This window comes from Myotis daubentonii, chromosome 4 (genome assembly GCF_963259705.1).
Source record: "Myotis daubentonii chromosome 4, mMyoDau2.1, whole genome shotgun sequence".
NCBI lineage: Eukaryota > Metazoa > Chordata > Mammalia > Chiroptera > Vespertilionidae > Myotis > Myotis daubentonii.
This window is the reverse complement of record NC_081843.1, coordinates 74,327,535-74,355,175: the sequence shown is the minus strand read 5'-3', so window position 1 is coordinate 74,355,175 and position 27,641 is coordinate 74,327,535. Positions and strand designations below refer to the sequence as shown.

General features: G+C 35.6%; 1 protein-coding gene across 3 annotated transcripts in view; it reads left to right on the top strand.

Annotated features, from left to right (window-relative positions):
* Positions 1–27,641, top strand: part of SCAMP1 (secretory carrier membrane protein 1) — a 79,588-nt gene that overhangs the window by 37,376 nt on the left and 14,571 nt on the right. For all 3 annotated transcript variants that reach the window (XM_059694249.1, XM_059694251.1, XM_059694250.1), the window contains 6 exons: positions 9,272–9,370; positions 10,294–10,402; positions 12,497–12,625; positions 18,379–18,538; positions 22,981–23,082; positions 26,965–27,082. In XM_059694249.1, coding sequence (XP_059550232.1) covers positions 9,272–9,370; positions 10,294–10,402; positions 12,497–12,625; positions 18,379–18,538; positions 22,981–23,082; positions 26,965–27,082 — 717 coding nt within the window. The remainder of the gene's footprint in view (positions 1–9,271; positions 9,371–10,293; positions 10,403–12,496; positions 12,626–18,378; positions 18,539–22,980; positions 23,083–26,964; positions 27,083–27,641) is intronic.

Sequence of the window (27,641 nt, the reverse complement as noted above, 5' to 3'; positions counted from 1 at the left end):
CTTTTTTCTCTTGCTGTTTTTAGGATCTCTTGTTTTTAGGATTTGCTCTTTCACAATGAACTATCTAGTGTTATTTTTTCGTAATTTAGCTGGGTTTTGGAGTTTTGACTTTGAGAATCAGTTTCACAATGAGGTATCTAGTGTTATTATTTTTTTCTTAATTTGGTTGGGCTCTGGAGTTTTAAATTTGAGAATCACTGTCCTGACATTCTGTTTGGATATTGACTCATTCTCTCTGTTCTCTGGAACTCTTTAGTTTTTTAGACTTTCTCACTCTGTTATCTCTCTTAACCTATCGTGTTTCCTCCCCTCACCCCTCTGCTATGTTCTGTGCAATTTCTTTTTTTAAAAATTAATTTATTTATTTTTTAATTGCTTAAAGTATTACAAAGGGTATTACATATGTGTCTTTCCCCCCCCCCCCCCCGCCCTTGACTATCCCCTGGCCTCCCCCACCCCCCAGCGTCCCATGTCCATTGGTTATGCATATATGCATGCATACAAGTCCTTCGGTTGATCTCTTATACCCCTCCCTCCTGCCCCCCAACTTTCCCCGGCCTTCCCGCTGCAGTTTGACAATCTGTTTGAGGCAGCTCTGCCTCTGTATCTATTACTGTTCAAAAGTTTATAATGGTTTCTATTATCCATGAATGAGTGAGATCATGTGGTATTTTTCCTTCATTGACTGGCTTATTTCACTTAGCATAATGCTCTCCAGTTCCATCCATGCTGTTGCAAATGGTAGGAGTTCCTTCTTTTTTACAGCAGCATAGTATTCCATCATGTAGATGTACCACAGTTTTCTAATCCATTCATCTATGCAATTTCTTTAGACCCTCTTCTATTTTTCTAATTATCTCTTTATCTTTATCATTGTGTAGTCTGCTGTTTAACTTCTCTATTGTAATTTGAATTATTACAGTTTTTTATTTATTTATTTATTTATTTATTTATTTTTTGCTTAAAGTATTACAAAGGGTATTACATATGTATCCATTTTATCCCCGCGCCCTAGACAGTCCCCTAGCCTCCCCTATCACCCAGTGTCTTATGTCCATTGGTTATGCTTATATGCATGCATACAAGTCCTTTAGTTGATCTCTTACCCCCCTACCTCCTGCCCCCCAACCCTCCCCGGCCTTCCCGCTGCAGTTTGACAATCTGTTTGAGGCAGCTCTGCCTCTGTATCTATTATTGTTCAAAAGTTTAGAATGGTCTCTATTGTCCATGAATGAGTGAGATCATGTGGTATTTTTCCTTTATTGACTGGATTATTTCACTTAGCATAATGCTCTCCAGTTCCATCCATGACGTTGCAAATGGTAAGAGTTCCTTCCTTTTTACAGCAGCATAGTATTCCATCGTGTAGATGTACCACAGTTTTCCAATCCATTCATCTACTGATGGGCACTTAGGCTGTTTCCAGATCTTAGCTATGGTGAATTGTGCTGCTATGAACATAGGGGTGCATATATCCTTTCTGATTGGTGTTTCTGGTTTCTTGGGACATATTCCTAGAAGTGGGATCATAGGGTCAAATGGGAGTTCCATTTTCAGTTTTTTAAGGAAACTCCATACTGTCTTCCATAGTGGCTGCACCAGTCTGCATTCCCACCAGCAGTGCACAAGTGTTCCTTTTTCTCCACATCCTCTCCAGCACTTGTCGTTTGTTGATTTGTTGATGATAGCCAGTCTGACCGGTGTGAGATGGTACCTCATTGCTGTTTTGATTTGCATCTCTCGGATGATTAGTGACTTTGAGCATGTTTTCATATGTCTCTTGGCTTTCTGAATGTCCTCCTTTGAAAGGTGTCTATTTAGGTCCTTTGCCCATTTTTTGATTGGATTGTTTATCTTCCTTTTGTTAAGTTGTATGAGTTCCCTATAAATTTTGGAGATTTTTTTAGGCCCTTATCAGATATGTCATTGGCAAATATGTTTTCCCACACAGTGGGTTTTCTCGTTGTTTTGTTGATGGTTTCTTTTACTGTGCAGAAGCTTTTTATTTTGATGTAGTCCCATTTGTTCATTTTTTCTTTAGTTTCAAGTGCCCTAGGAGCTGTATCAGTGAAGAAATTGCTTCGGCATATGTCTGAGATTTTGTTGCCTTTGGGTTCTTCTAGAATTTTTATGGTTTCCCGTCGTACATTTAAGTCCTTTATCCATTTTGAGTTTATTTTTGTGTATGGTGTAAGTTGGTGGTCTAGTTTCATTTTCTTGCATATATCTGTCCAATTTTCCCAACACCATTTATTGAAGAGACTATCTTGGCTCCATTGTATGTTCTTGCCTCCTTTGTCAAATATTAATTGAGCATATTGGTTCGGGCCGATTTCTGGGCTCTCTATTCTATTCCATTGATCTATATGCCTATTCTTGTGCCAGTACCAGGCAGTTTTGAGAACAGTGGCTTTGTAATACAACTTGATATCTGGTATTGAGATCCCACCTACTTTGTTCTTTTTCAGGATTGCTGCAGCTATTCGGGGTCTTCTTTTATTCCAGATGAATTTTTGGAAAGTTCGTTCTAGATCTCTGAAGTATGCTGTTGGTATTTTAATGGGAAGTGCGTTGAATTTATAGATTGCTTTGGGTAGTATGGACATTTTAATGATGTTGATTCTACCAATCCATGAACACGGTATGTTCTTCCATCTGTTTATGTCTTCCTCTATGTCTTTTTTCAACGTCCTGTAGTTTTCTGAGTAGAGGTCTTTTACCTCTTTAGTTAAGTTTATTCCTAGGTAGCTTAATTTTTTTGGTGCAATGGTAAACGGGATTGTTTTTATAATCTCTCTTTCTGAAAGTTCACTATTGATGTATAGAAATGCCTCAGATTTCTTGGGGTTAATTTTGTATCCTGCTACATTGCCAAATTCATGTATTAAGTCTAGTAGCTTTTTGATGGAATCTCTAGGGTTTTGTATGTATAATATCATGTCGTCTGCAAATAAGGACAGTTTTACTTCCTCTTTTCCAATTTGGATGCCTTTTATTTCTTCTTCTTGCCGAATTGCAATGGCTAACACTTCCAGTACTATGTTGAACAGTAGTGGTGAGAGGGGGCATCCCTGTCTTGTTCCTGTTCTTAGGGGAAATGGTGTTAGTTTTTGTCCGTTGAGTATGATGTTGGCTGTTGGCCTGTCATATATGGCTTTTATTGTGTTGAGGTATGATCCTTCTACTCCCACCTTGCTGAGAGTTTTTATCAAAAATGGGTGTTGAATTTTGTCAAATGCTTTTTCTGCATCAATTGATATGACCATGTGGTTTTTTTCTTTCAATTTGTTTATGTGATGTATCACGTTTATTGATTTGCGGATATTGTACCATCCTTGCATCCCTGGGATAAATCCTACTTGGTCATGGTGTATGATCTTTCTGGTGTACTGCTGGATCCGATTTGCTAAGATTTTGTTGAGGATATTGGCATCTATGTTCATGAGGGATATTGGCCTGTAATTCTCTTTCATTGTGTTGTCTTTACCTGGTTTTGGTATTAGGGTGATGCTGGCTTCATAGAATGAGCTTGGAAGTGTTCCTTCCTCTTGAATTTTTTGTAGTAGTCTGAGGAGGATAGGTTTTAGTTCTTCCTTGAATGTTTGGTAAAACTCCCCTGTGAAGCCGTCTGGTCCGGGGCTTTTGTTTGATGGAAGCTTTTTGATGACTGCTTCCATTTCTTCCATAGTTATTGGCCTGTTGAGATTTTTAGATTCTTCCTGATTGAGTTTTGGAATGTTGTATTTTTCTAGGAATTTGTCCATTTCCTCCATGTTGTCTAGTTTGTTGGAGTAGAGCTGTCCATAGTATTTTTTAGCAATCATTTGTATTTCTGTGGGGTCTGTTGTTATTTCGCCTCTATCGTTTCTGATTTTATTTATTTGGTTCCTCTCTCTCTGCTTCTTGGTGAGTCTGGCTAGAGGTTTGTCAATCTTGTTTATCCTTTCAAAGAACCAGCTCTTGGTTTCATTGACTTTCTGTATTGTTTTTTTGGTCTCTATGTCATTTATTTCTGCTCTAATCTTTATTATCTCCTTCCTTCTGCTCACTCTGGGGTTTTCTTGTTGCTCTCTTTCTAATTCTTTGAGTTGTAGAGTTAGATGATTTACTACCATTTTTTCTTGTTTTTTGAGATAGGCCTGTAGAGCTATAAACTTCCCTTTCAGGACTGCTTTCATTGTGTCCCATAGGTTTTGGATTTTTGTGTTTTCATTGTCATTAGTTTCCAGGATGTTTTTAATTTCTTCTTTGATCTCATTGGTAACCCAATCAATATTTAATAGCATGCTATTCAGCTTCCAGGTGTTTGAGTATTTTGGGTTGTTTTTATTGTAGTTTATTTCTAATATTATGCCATCGTGGTCTGTGAAGACGCTTTTTATGATTTCAATCTTCTTGAATTTGGGGATACTTTGCTTGTGACCCAATATGTGGTCTATTTTTGAAGATGTCTTATGAGCATTTGAGTAGAATGTGTATTCCCTGGCTTTGGGGTGAAGTGTTCTGAAGATGTCTATTAAGTCCATCTGATCTAGTGAGTCATTTAGGATTGCTGTATCTTTGCTGATTGTTTGTTTAGAGGGCTTATCCAGTGCTGTCAATGGTGTATTAAAGTCTCCTACTATGATTGTATTGTTGTCGATCTCTCCTTTGATATCTTCCAGGAGTTTTTTTATGAATTTGGGTGCTCCTACATTGGGTGCATATATGTTTACCAGGGTTATATCTTCTTGTTGTATTGATCCCTTTAGTATTATGAAGTGGCCTTCCTTATCTCTTGTTAAGGCCTTCACTTTGAGGTCTATTTTGTCCGATATAAGTATTGCTACCCCAGCTTTCTTTTCCTTTCCATTTGCCTGAAAGATATTTTTCCATCCTTTCACTTTCAGTCTGTGTGAGTCACTTCTAATGAGGTGGGTTTCTTGTAGACAGCAGATGTATGGGTCATGTTTTTTTATCCATTCAGCCACTCGATGTCTTTTGTTTGGAGCATTTAGTCCGTTTACGTTTAAAGTTATTATTGAAAGGTACTTGTTTGTAGCCATTTCTTTTTTTGTGTGGCTGTTTTCTTTCTGAGCTTTTTATTTCTTATTTTTATACCAGTCCCTTTAGCATTCCTTGCATTGCTGGCTTGGTGGTGACAAACTCCCTTAGCCGTTTTTTGTCTGTGAAGCTTCTTATTTCCCCTTCAAGTTTGAATGATAGCCTTGCTGGATAGAGTATTCTTGGATTCAGTCCTTTGCTTTGCATCACTTTGTAAATTTCAGTCCATTCTTTTCTGGCCTGATGTGTTTCTGTTGAGAAATCATTTGACAGTCTAATGGGAGATCCCTTGTATGTAACTTTCCGTCTCTCTCTTGCCGCCTGTAAGATTCTCTCTTTGTCCTGAACATTTGCCATGGTGATTATGATGTGTCTTGGTGTGGGTCTTTTCGGGTTCACCTTGTTTGGGACTCTCTGGGCTTGTGTGACTTTTTTCTTCCCCACCTCAGGAAAGTTTTCTGATATTATTTCTTCAAGTAGGTTTTCTAATCCTTGTTCATCCTTCTGTTGTTCTGGTACTCCTATTATTCGTATGTTGTTTCGTTTCATGTTGTCCCAAAGCTCCCTTAGGCTCTCCTCCTGTCTTTTAATTTTTTTCTCCAATTGCAGTACATTTTGGGTGTGTTTTGCTTCCTTGTCTTCTAATTCACTAATTCGGTCCTCCGCTTCTCCTAGTCTACTGTTGATACTTTCAATGGAGTTTTTCATTGCAGCTATATCACTCTTCATTTCTTCTTGGGTCTTACTTAAGTTGTTGATTTTTTCATCTGTTTCTTCTAGCTTCTCCCATATGTTATCGATTTTTTCATCTGTTTCTTCTAGCTTCTTTCATATGTTATCGATTTTTTCATCTGTTTCTTCTTGCTTCTTGTAGAGGTTGTCGATTTTTTCCTCCATCCGGTTTATGCACTCTAGGACCCTTATTCTGAATTCTTTATCTGTCATGTTGCATGCCTCTGTATTACTTAGCTGCTTTTCTGGAGAGTCCTCCTTCTCTTTCCTTTGGGGGTTTCTTTGTCTACCCATGTTTGATCTCACTGACATATCTAGACGTTGAGTCGTTCAGTGGTTGCTCCCTTGGTGGCAGTGACTCCTTGGTCTGTGGTTGCTCTTCGGGCGGTTGCGGTAGCAGCTGCTCTTCAGTTGGCAGCAGCTCCTCTGGTGGGTGCTGTTCACAGCTGTGGTGGCTCTTCTGGCTGGTGGGGCGAGGTTTCACGTACAGCTGCTGTTCCTCAGCAGAGGATGTGGTGCTCAGGAGGTTGCTGTTGCTTGGATCTGCTGCGTTGATTTAAAGGCACAAAATACAACACAACAAGGCACCACGTACCAGGCACTATACACAAATATATTCACGATATTAATAACCCCAAATAAAGGTGACCACCTGAATTAAGAGAATTAGGGGATAAGGAAGAAGGAAGAGAAAAAGATAAAAGAGAAAAAAGAAAAGAAAAGTAGGGACCAAAAAAAGGAGTGCAAAAATGAAATTGGGAAAAAGGAGGGGGGAAAATAAAAGCGAGAAAAGAAAAGAAAAGAAAAAAAAAGAGCGAAAAGAGAGAATGAGGTGGAAGAGGGGAAGAGACTTTTTATATGAGGAGAATACTCCTATAGAACAGCCATTAATCCCAACAAATTCCAGCAACAGCTCCCTGGATATGAATGCAAACTAGAAACAACCAATAATATAACGATGAAAATAGAATGGAGAACACTAATCCCAAAATAAAATAAAGAGAAAATAAAATGGCACTTTAAAAAATGGTAAAATGGTAGCAGTAATAATACTGGTTAAAAATAAGAAGGTAGTAATTAAAAGGGTAAAATCAGGTGATGGAAAAAGAAGAAAAGAAAATAAAAAAAAAGAACAGAAAAAAAAAAGAAAAAAAATTGGTTTCTTAGTTAAAAAGTGAAAAAAGAAAAAAAAAATTGCAGTTGTGAAGGCCCTTCGGTTCTTCTATTCTTCAGTGTGGCTCGCCTTAGACCTTCCAGGTATTCAGGAGAGTGTTGAGTTTCCCTGTGATATACTGTTCCTCTGTGTTGTAAACCACAGTCCTTATTTTAAAGCATGCCGCATTTATTTCCCAGACTGCCTTATTTTGTGTTTAGCAAAGAGTCATTTTGTGGGTCAGCCTCTGGGTGGCAGTGTTCTGGGGTTGGCCTCTGAGGCTATAGGGCCTCTCTGTCCAGTGGAAGTTCACTGCCCAGAGCTGACTGCGTAATAGTTAGTTACCTGCGCTATGTTGTTGCTGGGATTGAAAATCCCTCTATAGGCCAGACCCTGTTAACTCCCAGAGACTGATCAGGTTATCTTAATCCTTGATCTCATACAGGGTGGAATCTGGGTGTGGCTGTGCTCCTTGCCTGGGGGCTGGGGGGAGGAGTCTCACTCTCTGGAGAGGATGGCTGCCCCAGTCCTGGGCTCAGGGGTGTCTCAGCACTCAATTCACTGCCACCTCTCCCGGCTCCCCCTCTTTCCCCAGTCTCTCCCCGGATTCCACTCCTCCGCACACTCTCCCTCTCTTCAGCACAGGTGAGTGTCTGTATCCGAAATGTCCCATGAACAGGATTCAGTGAAAACAAACAAACAAACGCCGGCCGCGGAAACAGGGAAGGCTTGGTTTCTGTAAGCTTCTTCTCTTACCGGGACTGCATGGTCAGGTCAGCTCTTCAGGCTGCCCCCTTTAGGCTCAGTCCTCCGTGATCACAGAACCCAGCTCTCAATTCCCCCGGCGGCGCCAGGAATCCCGCGGTTCTCCTTTCCCCCCGTCAGGGGCTGTGCCTGTCCCAAGGGACGCGGCTGTCTGCCACGCGGTCTCCCTCTGACTCTCTGGGCTCAGAGGTCTGGCAAACTTTCCTGCCCAAATCCCTGTTTTTTTTACCTTTCCAGGGGAGTTCTGTTCTTCCTGGCTGCAAACCCTCTCACCAGCTGAGCAATTTCGCCAATTCGGTGTGAGTGTTACTAGTTTCAGCTGCTCACTCCATTTGCTCCGGGACACGACCTGGGACGCGTCTGCCTATATCGCCGCCATCTTAGTTCCTACAAAAGTAATTTAAAGCCCTGGCCGGGTATCTCAGTTGGTTAGAGCATCGTTCCGATATGCCAAGGTCAGGGCACATATAAGAAGCAACCAATGAATGCATAAATAAGTGGAACAACAAATCGATGTTTCTCTCTCTCTAACTTTCTCTCTCCCTTCCCCCTCCATCCCTCCCTCACTCCCTCTATCTCTCCATGTCCCTGTCCCTCTCTCATCCTCCCTCTCTCCCCTTTTCCCCTTCTTTCCCTGCTCTCCCTTCTCTCTCTCTCTCTCTCTCTCTCTCTCTCTCTCTCTCTCAATAAATAAATAAATAAATAAATAAATAAATAAATAAATAAATAAATAAATAAAAGTACTTTAACATTAGTGTAGTATATTGGGGAGGAGAAAGCAAATAATAGAAAACTATATAAGCAAAAGGTACAAATCCCTCTGATATTAGTTTGCTGAGATCTTTCAGAAATTTTTCTGAACATGTACAAATGTGTGTTTATAAAAGTAAAAATTGTCATATACATACTGTTTTATAGTTTGCTTTATTTCATTTAGTATTTAAAAATGCATTCTTCTGTAACTGTAACACATTCCTTTTAATGATTGAATTCCTTTTAATTTCATCTGTATATATAGTAATTTAACCAGTTCCCTTTTTATGGGCTTGTAGATATCTACCTACTTTTTGATCTTGCAGCTTTCAAATACTGCTGATCCCTATCAGCAAAGTGGAGGTTGTGCAGTTTATTTCACATTACCTAAGGTCTCTCCTCTTAACTCTTTTCAAGGGTATTAGTGGGGTTCTGTCAAGAGCTATCATCTTAGGGCACTGGCATATACCTTTCTTAAGAGGGAAGAGTTGATAGTTAAGCTTGGTATAAACCTTTAGTTTGGTGCTATGTGTATTTTACTAAAAAGAAATACTCAAAGGTGTTTATTTGTTACATGTGGTATCCTAGAGGAGATTGTTTCTGGTGTAGTGTTAGAGGTAGCACCCAGATTGAAGAGTACAGAAATGAATGAGAAAATGGAGATGGAGAGCTTAAGCAGGTCTTTGTCGCAACTTGACTAGGAGATGGTAGGGGAAGAAGAGAGGCAATTCTTGGCATTTTGTTTTTGTCGGTATTTTGCCTTTTGAAAGAAGTTGAAGTTGGATCTGTATGTTATGTAATTTGCCATTTTCTTAATTTTCCTAGCCTGCACCAGGCAATGTGAAAATGCCGAATGTACCCAGTACACAGCCAGCAATAATGAAACCAACAGAGGAACCTCCACCTTATACACAGATTGCAAAGGTTAGTTCATGTTACATTTGCAAATTCATATGGAAATTATAATATCAGTATCATTTACTTCCAGAGCTAAATAATTTTTTAATTGTTGCATTCCATATTGTTTACTTTTTAACTTACTTTTGAGTCTAGGTTAGCCACCTTGTAGACTCTATAATGCTCACATGTCTTTTTCAGCTTATAACATTTGCTTTATTCCATGATTAGCAATTATTGAATTGTATACCTTGGTATACAGTTTTTATAGTGAAAATTTTATTGCCTTTGGTATCACTTTTTAATACACAATGCCATTACAGTAACAATGACAGAATAATAAATCTTACTGGAAGAGAGAGTTATAATGGCTAAGCAAGAGACATTGGTAGGAATATATGAAAAATACAAGATCAAAGTAGATGACTAGGAATGCTGCTATCACATAAAGGCAGGTGGAGTTATAGATCATAATTTCTGAACCATGTCATTTCATGCCATTATTTTATAAAATATAAGATGTTATGAGTTCTTGCATTGAGAACCTTATATGCCATTTAATCCAATTCATAAGAGTCAATTCAGTTGCTCTTCTCTCCATTTGTCTGTTTTCCTCAACACTTCCCTTTGTCTTTGTTATTCACTCATTTAGGCACAGAGGTGACATCAGCTTATTTTCATTTTCCTGATTACCTTAGGACTCTGACCACTCTTAGGATTTTTTCTGTCCTAATGTGCCCAATATTCCATGAAGGTTTTCATAACCAAAAGATCAAATGGATCAAATATCTATATAATATTTTCTGAAACTGAAATCTTCAGTAAATTCCTATACTTTGGAAGAACATTTGAATTAGGTTTCTAGCATAGTAGAGGGAGAAGAGATAGCATATCAATGTTTCAATATTTTATGCTTATGACAACCTATTCATTTACTATTTTTTGTGTAGGAACATGCCTTGGCCCAAGCTGAACTTCTTAAGCGCCAGGAAGAACTAGAAAGAAAAGCTGCAGAATTAGACCGTCGAGAACGAGAAATGCAAAACCTCAGTCAACATGGTAGTATCCAAGATGCTTGAAATAAAAATAACTTTAAACACTTTAAATAATGTCTGCACTGGCTCTAGGTCATTTGGTTTGTGAATAAATTCTTCCCTGTTTTCCATTCTAACAAGGAGATCAGACACAGCAGATAGTCTACTTGATACTGTGTAGCTCTTTGAAATTGGCTGATTTGCATAGTCTTTTGATAGATTAGAACAGTGTTAGCCTTATCACACAGAAAGTGAATTCAAATATGATAATTTTGGTTTATTCTAAGGCCAGGAACCTTTGATTATGCACTTGAACTGTCTTTGCTTCTAATGAAATTTTATGAGTACATGGGAGTGTGCCCTACATTTGACTCTTCTAGTTTAGTTAGCCTACCAGTATTTTCAAATGATTTATCCCTGTCCTCACAAGTATTTTGTATCTGTTAAATCATGTGAAAGAAATAAGTCTGTGGTGACTCTAGAAAATTTAGGGTATTTTGATGATGCCAAAGAAATAAATAAATGCTGAATTGATTATTAGCTATGAAATCTACTCAGGCTATTATTACCAAAGGCCACTTCAAGAGAGTATTTTAGGGAAAGCTAGCAGTCTCTGGGTATGAAGGGATAAGAGAGCTAGACAGGACTTGAGCCATTGTTAGTATGTCTGGGATAGTGATGGGATGACAAGACTAGGACAGCAATAATAAATTATCTGTTTCTTATCTTAGAATGTGTAAATCCAGGGGCTCCTGAGGATACATTTATTATGGGCCATTTTCTTATTTGCAACATCAGAGACATCTCTAAAAGGAGAAACTAAAGGTGTAATTGAGATCAACATTTCTGAAATACCTATAACTAAAAGCTATCCTATTTCCTTAGCATTGAATAATACAAGTTATTTCTATGAGAGACATTTTAGTAAGGGTTGTAATAAAGAGTGGGAAATTAAGAGTTAGATTTGTAGTATGTTATACATTTAATCCTCAATACAGTTCTCTGAAGGGTGGTAGAGTTGTTATTCTCATTTTTCAGATATAGAAACACAGTCTTTAGAAGCTTAAGTAAGTTGCCCAAGGCCTCCTAGACAGTAAGTGGCCAGGCACGTCTGGTTTCAAGTCCTGTTCTTTACATTCGTGCTCTGTTGCATCTCAAATAGTGTGAGACTTGTATGAGAAATGCATGAACTACATGAAATTAGAAAAGAGTGATAACAGTGGAGACATGTGTGGGAGGATCAGAAATAGGTCATGCTTTTTTCTGCTATGAAATTTTTTCTGGTCAGTAAAATCTAATTTTAAAAGGTTGTGAGATTATCATATCTAAAATGATAAAATGGCCTTTAGATGTTATTTTTACTCTCTATATTTAATGTTTGACTTCTTGCTTTAATTTTATATTTTCCTTATTGTTTCTTTATTTTCAGTCTAATTGCTTTATATAGACCCTTTACCTTCCCCCTTCTCAGTTTGAATTTGTTTTTTCTCTAGGTTTTTGAAGGTGTTATAATTCCTTAGTGTCTTTCTCATGACTGTTTCATGTTTTCTTATAGTTTTGTAATTTACTTATATGTCTTTTGGATTTTTTTTGAGACTTTGGGATTTCTGAATTTGATACTTTTGGTATTGGTTAATTTTGTGTGTGTTTTTTTCATGGAGCTAACAGTAGAAAATTCCAAAGATTCAAAAGCTTGGTCTTCCCTCTCCACACGGGTTAGAAATTATATTTAAAGATGTAAGACCCTGAGGAAGAAATTGTAGAGATTTAAAAACTGCATGACCTGCATGTGAGAGCCAGACTCTTGGGACTTTGAAAGAAATATTTTAGGGCAGAGTCACAGGGTATGTGTCCCTATGCTCTTTTTCCTTTTCTCATTTCAACTGTGCATAAATGGTTCCTGCTAAATATTATATGACCCTGGAAAATTATTTTACCATCCAATGCTTTAAAAGACATAAAGACTGACTTTTAGAGTTCTCCAAGAATGTAAAGAATATAGTGTTGTATTTGTAAAACACCTATTAAAACAATAGATATTGTTCTTTATTCTGAAACCAAAAATAAGAATAGCACATATTTGTCCTAATATAAATAACTTTTTTTTTTAATTTTGCAGGCAGAAAAAATAATTGGCCACCTCTTCCTGGCAATTTTCCTGTGGGACCTTGCTTCTATCAGGATTTTTCTGTAGACATTCCTGTAGAATTCCAGAAGACAGTAAAGATTATGTACTACTTGTGGATGTGTGAGTACAGAATAAATTATATATTCAATAAATTTTATATTTTATTGTCAAAACTCACCTTTTTTGGAACTCATATTAAGGATAGTATCATTAATTGGCCTTTTTCTATAGATCTTCTAATTTTCAGAGCGAAATATATATTTGGGTACTTCAAAATTGTACTATATGTGACAATCTAAGTTCTTAGCTAAAGAAAACTTATATATTAAGAACTGGCATTCTCTTGAGGAAAGGTCTTTTCTGTTACATAGGTAGAATTTTGCAGTTATTTCTTTTCCTTGAAAAATCTTCTCTGGGCAATATTTACTTTGAAAAAAGTAGGCATATATTTTTATGTAAATGAAGGCCATTAAACATCCTATTAAAGCATTATGACTATTTTTAAAAGGGGCTTAAAATATTATAATATTATAAACTTATTTTTCTTATAGCTTTGAGTACAATTTATACTTCATTTTCAAGTGGGGATGAATACTAATATTATTTAAAGTACCTAATTAATATAGGAGGTTTTATTGAACAGGACATTATGACATACATTTTAGGTTATGATGCTCACATTGCTTTGAGTATAATTACAACTCACGGTATACCATAATAAAATGTCAAGCTGTTAATAGTTTGCTGTATGTATACAGAATTTCCACTTACTCTGTTTCATTTTCATTCCAGTCATCTCAGTCCCATTTAATATCATCATGTCAGTAGGAGAGGTAGCTGTCACAACTTCTCACCTGCACAACCTCTGGGTTGATGGATAATTTGTAGGGCGCATTCTTGATGGAGGAAATTTGTGTGTTTTTACTGTATGATCAGGGAGCTTTTCCCCCCTTCAAATATGAGGTAATTTTCCTCAAAATCTTTTAGGAGCATTCTTTATATAATGTGAACTTCCTCTGGAATGTGAGAAATGATTCCTTATGGATAGTACATTTTTAACCCTCATTTTGTGTTTGTGTTTGTTGTTGATGTAATATATTTTGCTGAATCCCTAGTATCAGCAAGGATTATACTAGTATATTGTTAACATTAAAGGTTTTTATTCTGTGTATGTACATGCTAACCAACTCATATTTTACTTAACATAATCATATACATGCAAATATATAATAATTATTTTTCAATGGGCAGAAATTGGCTTAGCATTTTAGGTATATGTTCTTTGGCTTAGTGAAAACCATATTTTGATGGTAGAGATGGGGGTTGGAAGAAAATTCAATAAGGAATTTAGTAAATAGAAATTGAATGGGGAAGATGATTAATTTTAACCCAATGATTAACTGGTTTCCCAGTGCCAATTTGTTTAAAATAGGTCTGTTTTGTCTTAGAAATATATAACTTTGAGGTTCAATATATAACTTTGAGGTTCTTAGAAATGATATAGTTGGCTATAGTTTTTCCTAATCCTGTTCATTTGGCAGATCTGTTAACTGTATTCAAACAGTGCCCAAGATTCCAGTTAAGGTTCTTATTTGAAGAAGCGTTAACCTGGAACAATGTGAAATCTAGTACCAGCTCAGTAATGCCTCTAAATTTCATAGAATAGAAGTATTTAAATAAGTTCTTTTTAAGACGTGTCCACTTGTTACTGATTTTAGAGTTGACTAATGCTTTTACACTCTAATGATAATTACAATGAGCTAACATTCATTGAGGATTTACTTTGTGCAAGGCACAATGATAATCACTTTTATGTACATTGTGTTATTAAATTGTAACCACACTATGAAGCAGGTACTATATTACTTAGTTTTGTAGATAGGGAAACTAAAGGATAGAGAATATGAGTTACTTGTCCAAGATGACACAGGAAGGAAGGTTGGAGTTGGATCGCTTGACTCCAGAGCCCAGAGTCTAGAGTTACATGTTATTCCGCCTTCAGAGTACCAAAAATGAAGAAGTAATTGACATTTTAAACACAAATACGACAGATATGCTTTCAAAGATACCTTAAAGTGCTTAGTAAAGCAAATTGAAATTTTATATGAAGAAGAGTCATTCAGCTTGCAAATGAGGTCAACAAAATGGACTAAATATTTCATTAGTATTCTACCTACATTTGGAATCCAACAAGTGGTTTGGAATTGGATAGAAATTAGCAACAAAGTCATTCATTTCACATTACCTTGCCTTTCTGTGTGTTTTGATCTTTATAAAGTGGACCAATTGCTTAGTAAGTAGGCCTAAACATTTTATTCTTCATTGGAGTGTAAATAAATGACTTTTTTATTATAGTTGTTGGTTACTATAAAAACACTTTGAAAAAGATCTTAATAGATTACACAAACTTAAATTGATATCTTTTATCTAAACCTGGAAGAATTTCTATAAACTTTAAAATTCTCATACCCATATATTTTCTTTTTTAAATAGATTAGTAGATAAACCTTTAAAAATTATTTCTCTAAAGGCTGATATTTGACTTAGGACAGTGATGGCGAACCTATGACACGCATGTCAGAGGTGACACGTGAACTCATTTTTTTTGGTTGATTTTTCTTTGTTAAATGGCATTTAAATATATAAAATAAATATCAAAATATAAATCTTTGTTTTACTATGGTTGCAAATATAAAAAAATTTCTATATATGACATGGCACCAGAGTTAAGTTAGGGTTTTTCAAAATGTTGACACGCCGAGCTCAAAAGGTTCGCCATGACTGACTTAGAATGTTCTGAACATTTAATACTTTTAAGGCAGTTAGATGCCATTTTAGTGTTACAGAGTAATACTTTTCTATCTCACAATCTTTTCAATTCTGTTTTTAAGCCCTCCTTAACAGAACTACTTTTATTTTGAGGCAAAATATTTTGAGTAAATTTGTTAGTAAGGAAGCTTTCATGAGAGTTAGAAATCCTAATGGGACTAAAGTACTCCCTCTGTCCCATAATAATAGTAGCAGTTGATGAATGTAATTTGTCCCATAATAATAGTAGCAAAAGAAAATAAATATAGAACGTAACATTTATTATCAAAAAACTAGATTAAATTAAACAATAAATTAAAAATAGTACTCCTAATTTTTATTTTGCGTGTTCAGATAGTTTCTGGATTTTTCAGTAATTTCGTTACTGCATTTTAAACTTGTAGGTAGGATCCCTTGGCTGCGAAGCTTTGCTTTCCCTATATGCATGAGCTTAAAATGATTGGAGCCATCGTTCTTCATTGCTTCCAGCATAACTTGTTGAAATGACAGAAATGTATTATCCAGTATTTCGGGAGAAATATTATCAAAGGCTAATATGGTGCCTCTTCTGCTAAGAGGAATATGTCTAAGTTTTTCAAGTTTTTCTCCATAATCTTTGCATTTACGTCCACAGTTTTGTTTTTTACAAAGAATCAACATTAGCATAAGATTCTCCTTGACAATTATTTTCGGAAGCACATTTCCAAATTCTTGATATGGTCATTCTGTTGCACTTAACCCTTTGCGGTCGTTTGTCTACTCTCAGCCACCAAAGCTTTTTTACCGTTCCGGTCGTATGTCTGCTCTCAGCCCCCACAGCAAGGAACCGTACGAATCTTAACTCTATTCATTCATGTATCAGTTCATAATTTCTCTGAAAGCTCTTAAGTGTCTAAGCGACCTTGTCACGAACCAAAACATTGCCCCGACAAATCGGAGATATCGAAACTTAATATAAACAAACGCGATCGTTCCACACTCGCCATGCAAAACACTGTGGAGAGTCAGTCGCCTTTTGAGAGTGAAGAAATCGACAAGCTTCGGAGATACTTCGCAGAATTTCAAATAAAGCTTTACAAGTTACGTTTAACTGTAATTAGGCATTCTCGCTTGTTAAGATATTTCAAAATAATACTCCAAAATGGCAAAAAGAAAGTTACCGAAAGAAGTGTACTGCGAATCTGAAAGTAACGATGAAGAGTTTTATTTTGGCACCTTGAATACTGACTGACGTAGAAAGTGATAACGTTTGTAGTGATTCTACTAGTAGTGACGTAGTTCCAAAAAAGAATTAATAAATCTTGTTTATCCTTCATAATCTTGCATGTTATGTATCATTGCTCTTTCAATGGAAATTAATTCCGGCCAGTACGACCCCCATGTCCAAATTTAATACGACCACAAAGGGTTAAATTGTTTTGCAGCTAACGTAATTGCACCTTTCTGCAACTTTTCCTTTTTCTTTTGATGCATCAAGAACTGGACTATCGCAGCTCGATCTTTGCTTGAAAACTCTTTTTTTCATCTTACTTTTATAATGGGTTGATATTCAACTGAAATAAAACAATTGATTTCCATCAGCGGATGAAATTAGAAAAATAGTTATAATTTGTAATAATTAGATTAACCTAAAAATTGAAAGATGTGTCAAAACAAATGACAGATGTCATGAAACACTGATTTTGATTTGAAGGCTTCGCAATTTTGTGCTACAACATAACAGCTGCATTCGCCAATAATTCCCATTTAAATATTCACTTGCTACCATTATTATGGGACAGAGGAAGTTATTAGTAAGTCGTTCTTGTGTAATAGAGGGGAATGGAATTTTAAGGCTGGAAGAGCTGCATTTTTATAGATGAAAAATTGAAATACACAGAGATTGATTAGCTCAATAGTATTATATCACTATTATCTAGATCTTTTCCTCTGGAGCTTTTTCTTCTATTTTAGAGATTGTGTATTTATCTAGTTGTTAGAGCAAATTAGATGAGGCATCCTAGAATGTGTGTTTTTGTCCTGTTTCATTAATCATTACTCTTATTTGATGAATAATTTAAAGAGATTTTATAATTTGTTTTTAATGTGAGTTTTTTTATTTAGATTCACTAGGTTTTTATTTATTTTTATTCAAGTAGTAGTTTGTCAATATTCTTTTATTGTATTGATAATTTGCATTAAAAATTATTTTCACTCATGAAAGAATTTATTTTCTATAATAAATTCAGCCAGTAATAAATTTTTGAAAGTGCTTAAAATGATTATAATGAGTAAATGTGGTTTTTAGGATTATAGTGTATAGTTATATGTTATCCAGACTTTTTGTTTTTGGTCTGTCAGGGAAAGTAATTATTAATAACATATGAAGAGTTTGCCAAGATCTATTTGTGTTAACTAAAGAAAGGTCTGCCACTGGAGCTGAAATGCATCATAGTGTACTTTTTTTCTTTAATAAGTGTAATCTTCTACCAAAACACAGTTTGAATCCCAGGACTTGAAAAAAAAATGGACAACTCAGTGAAGAGGAATTAAAAATCCTGATTATTTTTAGTCCAATGATTCCAATTTTATTGTTTAAAAATGTCATAATGAGATTGCACAGGTTACTTCTCTTCTGTGTATAATCTGCTTGGAGAGACGTCTGCAGACCCACTCTGTAAAAATATAGTTCTGAGTGTAGGATCTTTTCCCTCCCAAGTTCTGGTTCCTTTCCTGGCAGGCACTACTTTCTTCCTGAGTCTTCAATCAAGAGACATATCACATGTTCCCTTCTCAGGGGAGAGGCCCTTTAGGTAGTGCTTCTCTGGTTTACCTGTGTAATTGCCCTTGAAAAAAGGGCCAAAAAAATTTTTGCCAAACAGTGCATCTATTAGGACTCCTTTTCCTGTGATTACTCTATTTTCAAATCAAATGCATAAGAAACAACAATGTTTTGAGAAATACTAAATGAAAACATGGTGTAAAATACATTCACTCTTGGGAAGTATTTTTTTCATTTATAATTTTTGTTGAATGAACTCATAAATTGATTGTAAACATTTCTATTTTGTTTTTTGATTCCACAGTCCATACAGTAACACTGTTTCTAAATATCTTCGGATGCTTGGCTTGGTTTTGTGTTGATGCTACAAGAGGGGTTGATTTTGGATTGAGTATCCTGTGGTTCTTGCTTTTTACTCCTTGTTCATTTGTCTGTTGGTACAGACCACTTTACGGAGCTTTCAGGTAAAATATGTGTACTTTAAAATATGCTCTTTAAAACCTGTGAAGTAAATACTCATGGTACACTTTAATGGGAAAATTGGCATTTTCATTAAAAAATTTTTTATTATTGTATAACACCTTCAGAAAAGTCGATATATCATATGCATATGTATTCAATCACAAGTGGTCATTATAGCCTAAATCTTAAATGAAACTAGGTAATGTAAATGCATGTAATGTTTAAAGTGAATCACTTTCACCTAGCAACTTTGTAAGTATGTTCTGTGTAAATTCACTTTTGGTTTTTCAAAAGACAGCAACATTTTAAAACTATTTAGACTGTAAGATGAAGTATAATACTTTTCATGGTATATTTAATTGTTGGTTAGGAGTAACATTTCCTAAATGCATATTCTGTGGGCAATTAGTAGGTGTTGTGGAAAAAAACAGTTCATTAGTTTTCCGTTTGGGAATAGCTGGATAATAAAGTTAAGCAAGTTGCTTCATTTTAGGATTTCTTAGACTCTTTAAGAGCCTAGTGTGTTTTATGATTTGACCATGAAACCATTATTATTATACTTATTATTTTGTCAAGCACCTTTTTAGACTATTGTTTTAAGAAATAAACATTGGGAAATGCTGATTTAGATGCTAGCACTGTTTGAGTCCACATATTCAGTTCTTTATCAACTCATTTTTATTTGAATAAACTAATTTATGAATAATGAACCTCTTTCAACTCTCATGAATGAGAGGTAGCATTACTGAGAAATAGGCATGTACCAGTATTGTGCAGATGATATATTAGGGAAATGAGAGGGTCACATTCAATTATTTAACTTTTTTTCCATTTCAAGATAAAATTTCTTTGGTTAACTAGAATGTTTACCATCCCCACCTCACACACACAAAATATGGAATTAGAAACCCAGATATGTAAACAGATGGGGTTGGGGGGACAGAAAGAAAAGAGAGAAGATTGAGAATTTGGAGAGAAAAGGTGTCACTCAACAGAAAACTAAATTGGTTAGAAATAAAATGCAGGGGAAAATAGGTGGGAGGAGAGAAAATGAAGAAAGAACCTTTGGGTATATATTGAAATATGGGAGGTTGGTTGTCAAGGAATGGGGCGAGGGACCTCTGTAAATGTGGGTTGGAGAGAAATTAAAAGGAACTATTTACTTTTTTACACGATGTAGGAAGAGAGTTCTTTTCCTTGTTATATAAGCCTGGCTCACAAGGTTTATCAGTTTTTAATTTTTTTGACATCTGGCCTCTGCCTGCCTACTTTCGTTATGTTACCAGTATAACCGTAATGATACTGGTGGGTGGCAATGGGGATGTATCAATTTGAAATTTTAAAAGTGACCTGAGACTAGAGATTTTGGATTTTAAACCTCTATGACTAATGTAGCCAAACAGACTATTAAAAACCAGTTTTTGCCCTGGCCGGTGTTGTTAAGTGGTTAGAGTGGCCCTGGGACCACAGGGTCACAGGTTTGATTCCCAGTCAAGGGCATGTACCTGGGTTGTGGGTTTGATCCCTGGCCCCGGTCAGTGCATGAGTGGGAGGCAATCAGTCGCTGTGTCTCTCTTACATCTATGTTTTTCTCTCTCTCCCTCCCATTCGCCCCTTCCACTCTCTCTAAAAAAATCAATGGAAAAATGTCCTCAAGTGACAAAACAAACAAAAAGCCAGTCTTTTGCCATTTATTACTTGAAATCACTCAGTTCCTTTTATTCTCTTTCTTTGCCAGTTGTAGGCTAGATTTTTAGCTGAATTGCAAGCCTTTAGAGTATATCACAAATATGCTAATTATCTGGGTTTCACTATTTGGAGCAGAACTGAGGAAAAAAAAATTTATGGGGAAAGTTGAAATTAGAATATTTGAAATCATTAATATACCTACTCAGTGTATAACTTCGGGATTTTCTTCATCCAGAAAGCCAAGTGTTGGTGAGCCAAAGTATCTTTGGAAGTACTTAGTAAAGTTTGTTAAACATTTATTAACCGCAGATTTCTTCCATAAATATGAAACTCAAACAGGATACATTGGATATGATTATTTATATTAAATATAGGATTTTAAAAGAGATTTTACTTATTCATGTAGGTGCTTTACTAGTATTTGAGATTGGTTTTGATAGAGATTTCTGCCTTTGAGAAAGGGCATTCGGGACATTTAAGGGCTTTGTATTATATTTTAAAAACGATGATTAAGAAATGAAACAAACATCTGAACATACTATGTAAGTCCGTAGATAATGGGTAACTAAAACTTTTTAGGCTGGGCTTACATATATATACATACATGTATATATATGTATATACATGTATATATATGTATACATGTATGTATATGTATATATGTATATATGTGTATACACAGACATATACATATATATATATATATCTTTTAATCCTCACTTGAGGATATTTTTCTTTCTTTTTTTAAAAATACATTTTTATTGATTTCAGAGAGAGGAAGGGAGAGGGAGAGAGAGATTGAAATATCAATGATGAGAGAGAATCATTGATTGGCTGCCTCCTGCACGCCCCCTACTGGGGATTGAGTCTGCAACCTGGGCGTGTGCCCTTGACTGGAATTGAACCTGGGACCCTTCAGTCCGCAGGCCGATGTTCTATCCATTGAGCCAAAACCGGTTAGGGCGATATTTTTCCATTGATTTTTAGAGAGAGTGGAAGAGACAGGGAAAGACAGAGAGAAACATCGATGTGAGAGAAACAATAATTGGTTGCCTCCTGCACGCACCCTCACCAGGGCCCCAGGCTGGGGAGGAGTCTGCAACCGAAGTATGTGCCCTTGACTGGATTCAAACCTGGGACCCTTCAGTCTGCAGGCCAATGCTCTATCCACTGAGCCAAACCAGCTAGGGCTATATGTGATTTTAAAAGTTAAGTTTATTAGGTATCAGAATTAAACTTGGAGTTGCCATTTTGTCATTTACATGTGTGTTTTTTAAAAATATATTTTTATTGATTTCAGAGAAGAAGGGAGGAGTGAGAGGTAGAAACATCACTGATGAGAATCATTGATCTGCTGCCTCCTGAACACCTCTTACTGAGGATCAAGCCCGAAACCTGGGCATGTGCCCTGACCAGGAATTGAACTGTGACTTCCTGGTTCATGGGTGGACGCTCAAACACTGGGCCACACTGGCCGGGCTCATTTATATGTTTTTAAAATATTATAACTGTTCTTAATTTTATGCTTCCCAAAATCACTAAGCATTATGTAAATACTTTAAAATATTTATTAGGCAGTTATTAATGCAGCAGTGTGTTGTTGAAGAAGTATAACTATTGGAAACATACTGAGAAAAGGTTAGAATTCTGGCTTCCCCACTTAAAAATTGTGTGCTTCTAGGAAAATGCAGTAAAAACTAGCAGTGCCTTAGTTTGTTGAGTGTAAATTGGTGATAGTATTTGCTGAGTTGATAAGAGGATTAGAGATAATGTATGCAACAGTTTTGGCTTTGTGGGTGGTCAACAGTTCACCAAAGATGTATGGATGACAAAAAGCACTTGAAATAGTGCTCAGCAACATTAAGTATTAGGGAAATGCAAATTGAAATCAGATGAGATGTCACTATATACCTGTTAGCATGGCTAAAATGTAAAGGGTTGACCATACCAAGTGTAGATGTGGAGGAACTGGAACACTTATATACTGCTGTTGGGAATATAAAATGGAATAAATGCTTCATTAAACAGTTTGGCAGTTTCTTAAAATGTTAAACATAAACTTCCCAGGTGTTCCAGAAACAATATAAATGACTATCAGTAGGTGAATGAATAAAATTGGTCTATCTATACAATGCACTGCTACATAACATTGAAAAGGAAGGAACTTTTGACACATGCAACATTGAGTGAATCTCAAAATAATTTTGCTGAGTGAAAGAGGCAGACAAGAAAAAAGTATATAGTGTATGATCCCATTTATATAAAACTCTAAACTATGAAAGCTATGCTGACAGAAAGTAGTGGGGTGGAGAGGGAGGGATTACTTATGTGCACAAGAAACGGGATAAGTATGATTTTTATTGGAGAAGGTTCATGGGTATATACATATGTCAAACCATTGAACTGTACATTAAAATATTTGCAGTTTATTGTATGTTAACTATAATTCAGTGAAACTAGTAAAAAAAAGGAAAACTACATTTTTTTGTTAAGATGTTTTGTTGTACAGCTGGAAGTTGAAAAGTGAGGTTGCAGTAATAAAAACAATATCATCTAGTATTTGGATAAAGGTTTCACATATATTATGTTATTGTAATATCAAGCCTCAGGTAGTTGCCGCTGGTATATTTAAAAATATTTTATTTTTTAACATTGAGTGTCAGTCTGCGTGTGAATATAAAGGTATTAAGAAAAATGACATTTTCTCCTTTTTTCTCTCCCTCCCGCCCCCCCTCCCCCCGCCTTTTTTAAAAAGGAGTGACAGTTCATTCCGATTCTTTGTATTCTTCTTCGTCTATATTTGTCAGTTTGCCGTACATGTACTACAGGCTGCAGGATTTCACAACTGGGGCAACTGGTAAGTCATTTACTACTCTAGTTCATCTGTTCATCTTGTATCTTTATGTCATTTTTGGCTTCCTAAAAATAGTTAACAGAGAAAAGCCACATTAGCAAAAGGAAATAAATAAAAGTAAAAATTGCAGTTTTTAGTATTTAATTTTCTAAGATATAACCTTTTGAAAAACCATTTTATTTGAAAATTATGTTCCCATTTTTAAAATTGGCACATTTTATCTAGTTTAAATAAAATGTGTATATCTTGGGCACTAAGAGGAAAATTTGTAAAAAGGAGACTGAGGAGTGATCAGATAAGAAGGCCAAGGACAGTGGAAGGGAGAGAAAAGAAATTCAAGGGTTTTAAGGAAAAGGGACCTATTATGTATAAAGCACTATTTTAGGTATTACAAAGCTGTTTTCATATACACACACATGTGCATGGACATATGTCTTTGAAGAGTGGAATCACTGTATCACATACATACATATATATTTTCTTTTCTTTTTAAAAAAAAATATATTTTATTGATTTTTTACGGAGAGGAAGGGAGAGGGATAGAGAGTTAGAAACATCGATGAGAGAGAAACATCGATCAGCTGCCTCCTGCACACCCCCCACTGGGGATGTGACCGCAACTAAGGTACATGCCCTTGACCAGAATCGAACCTGGGACCCTTGAGTTCACAGGCTGACGCTCTATCCACTGAGCCAAACTGGTCAGGGCTATATTTTCTTTTTTATTGAATTTATTAGGGTGGCATTGGTTAGTAAAATTATATAGGTTTCAGGTGTATAATTCTATAATACATCATCTGTATATTGTATTGTGTGTTCACCACCCCAAGTCAAGTCTCTTCCCATCACCATTTATCTCCCTTATACTAACTCTTCTACCTCCTCCACATCCCTTCCCTCTGGTAATCTCCATACTGTTGTCTATATCGATGAGTTTTCTTCTTGTTGTTGTTTTTTTCTTAATCTCTTTACCTTTTTCACCTAGCCCCACAACCCCTCCTCCCCTCTTACAGCTGTCAGTCTGTTCTCTATCTGTGAGTCTGTTTCGATTTTGTTTTTTAGTTTATTTTGCTGATTAGATTCTACATATGAGTGAAATCATATGGTACTTGTCTTTCTCTGGGTTATTTCACTTAGCATAACACTCTTCAGGTCTATTCATGCTGTCACACAAGGTAAGATTTCCTTCCTTTTTTATAACCAAATAGTATTCCATTGTATAAATGGGCCACAGCTTTTTTATCCACTTATCTACTGATGGACACTTCATCTGATTCCAAATCTATACATATATTTTTAAATAATATAATCATTCTCCGTATGACAAAATGGTCACTCATTAGGAGGTCCTAAGAAGTGGACACTATTTGGACCCAGGCTAGGAGGTAATAGCAGATTGTTATCTCCCTTCATACACTGTGGAGCAAACACTCCTTGAATGAAACAACAGGTGGAAAAGAGCACACCTCTAAATTTATCTTCCTCTCTGAAATCAATATATATATATATATATATATATATTTATTTTTAAGAATTCAACTTTAAATTTGTAACTCAAGTTATAAAAGAAAGAAGAGAGAATCATCGATAGACTGGAGAGACTGCCTCCTATATACCCCCTACTGGGGATTGAGCCCACAACCCAGGCATGTCCCCTGACTGAGGTTCCAACTGAGACCCCCAGGTTCATAGATGGACATTCAACCACTGAGCAACACTGGCCTGGCACAATTGAATTTTTATAAGATAAGAGCATATTCTGGGCAAGTTTACTGCAGTGTACATAAACTAAAATGAGCATGTAACTACAGTGTATTGAGGACTTACATTTAGTATGCTACTACTGAATTGGAGTAGTGACTGGCAATCAGATAACTTTCGGTAGCTTTGCAGATCTAATGCAAATAATATATTGATATTTTAAGTCCTAGGAAAAAGCATTCATTATCTTTTTTATTTTTTAAGATTTAAAAAAAAAATGTTTTTATTTCAGAGAGGAAGGGAGAGGGAGAGAGAGATAGAAACATCAATGATGAGAGAGAATCATCACTCCTGCATGCCCCCTATTGGTGATCAAGCCCACAACCTAGGCATACGCCCTAACTGGGAATCGAACAGTGACCTCTTGGCTCATGGGTCAGTGCTCAACCACTGAGCCACATAGGCCGGTGCTTTATTACCATTTTAAATAGTGCTTAGTCTTTGGCATTTGAGGAAATGTTTTAAATATTTAATTAAAAAATACTGCTTATGTTAAAAGCACAAGTTTTTTTTTATTATGAAATTGAAGTAATATCTTACTCTTTAGCACAAACTTTGAAAAAGTGTTAAAATTGAGCACAGCAGCATGTGCAGTAATGAAGTAGCACAGGAGTCTGCAAGTGAGTTTTGCATATATGATGACCTATTTTAAGATGAATCTCATGTAATTCAGCAGATTTAAACTATTTGAGTTAATTGTAGATTCACATACAATTATAAAAAAAATAATTCAGAGAGATCCCAAGTATTCTTTCCCTAGTTTCCCCCAGTGGTAATATCTTGGTCAAACTATGGTATAATACCAAAACCAGGATTATGACATTAAGTCAGGATAGAGAACACTTCATCACCAAAGGATCCCTCATGCTGCCTTTATAGCCACATTCACTTTCCTCCTGCTCCGATTCCCTCCATAATGCCAGCAATCACTAATCTGTTCGTTATTTCTCTTATTTTGTCATTTCAAGAATTATATAAATGGAATTATATAAATTATATAATTATATAAATGGAATTATACATTGTGTAACTTTTGGCTTTTTTCCCCTCAGCATCATTCTTAGGCAGTTCATTCAGGTTGTTGTGTGTATTTATTCCTGAGTAGTATTTCATGGTACGGATGTACCACAGTTTGTTTAACCAGAGTGGAAGGACTCTGGAGTTCCTAGTGTTTGGGCTATTATGAATAAAGTCTAGGGCGGGGGGGAAAAATGGACACATATATAATGCCCTTTGCAATACTTTAGCAATAAATAAAAAAATAAAATAAAATAAATAAAGTCACTATAAACATTTGTGAACATAAATTTTTATTTCTCTGTGATAAATACCGAAGATTGTAATTGTTGGTTCATATGGAAGTTGCATATTTAGTGTTTTTTAAGAAACTGACAGTTTTCCAGAATGGCTGTACCACTTTACATTCCCACAAATTATGTGTGAGTGATTCAGCCTCCACATCTTCACCAGCATTTGGTATTGTCACTGATTTTACTTTAGCCAATCTGATAGGTGTGTAGTGCTATCTAATTGAGGTTTTAATTTGTATTTCCCTAATAACTCATGATGTTGAACATCATTTCATGCGCATATTTGTGATCTTTGTATCCTCTTTGTGAAATATGTCTTCATTTTTTTTGCCCATTTTCCTATCTTTTTTTTTTTTAACTGTTGAGGTTTGAAAGTTCTTTATATATATTCTGGATGCTAACCCTTTGTTGGATATATGGTTTGCAAATATTTTCTTCCATAGTTAAGCAGAATTTAAAATGAACTCTAAAAGAAAGTAATAATGAACTCCTAGGCTTAAAAAATATAAAATCTGATGGTATACACTTAAGGCTGGAGGTTGATATCTGGGTTTGAATTCATACTATGCCATTTAGCTGTATGACCTTGGGCAGGTACTGAGTAACTCAGTGACTCAGTTCCTCACCTGTAAAATAGAGATTAAAAACAACATTATCTTATAGGATTGTTGTGAGAATTAAATGAGTTAACATGTATAAAGAACAAGAACATTGCTTGGTTCATAAGAGCTGAATATATGTTAGTTGTTAATGTTATTTTTTAATGTGCATTGATTTATTTACCTAATTATACTTTCTTTTTGTTACTTCATAGTGGTTGGATTTCATCCCTTACTGGTCTCAACAAAAGTATTCCTGTTGGAATCATGATGATAATCATAGCAGCACTTTTCACAGCATCAGCAGTCATCTCACTAGTTATGTTCAAAAAGGTAAATGAAATTTTATGTCTGCAAATTTTTATAGTGAAACTCATTTTCCTATTTTGCTCTTATTGTAACCTCAAGCCATTTTTTTTTTGTTCTTTTTGTGCAAGTTTGCTCTCTGAGGATTACTTTTTACAATTAATAGTTAATGCATAGATATATTTTTGAAAATGGCATCACATTTTTAACTTCCTATAAAAAGGAAATACTTTAAAATCCTGTTAACAAGGCTTTTTGCATTAACTGAAGAGTCAACCTTATTTTTAAAATTTGGATTATTTAAAAATATTCTGATTTCTTTTTTGAATATTAAATATATTAGCCTGATTAATGAAGTGTGATGTGTGCATTTTATTTGTATTTAAAATGTAAAGGCAGTTAATTATTTATATAAGGTGTAAAGTGAGCTAGTGACAGGTTCAGGCTGGGTTATGACATGAATTTTTGTTTTTAGTGACTGCTCAATTTTCTACACTTCTTCCTATTGAATTCCCATGGCTGTTTTCACAGCCTTAAAAAAAAAATCATTACATAGTGTAGGAGAGAAATCCGTGTTTTTATTTAT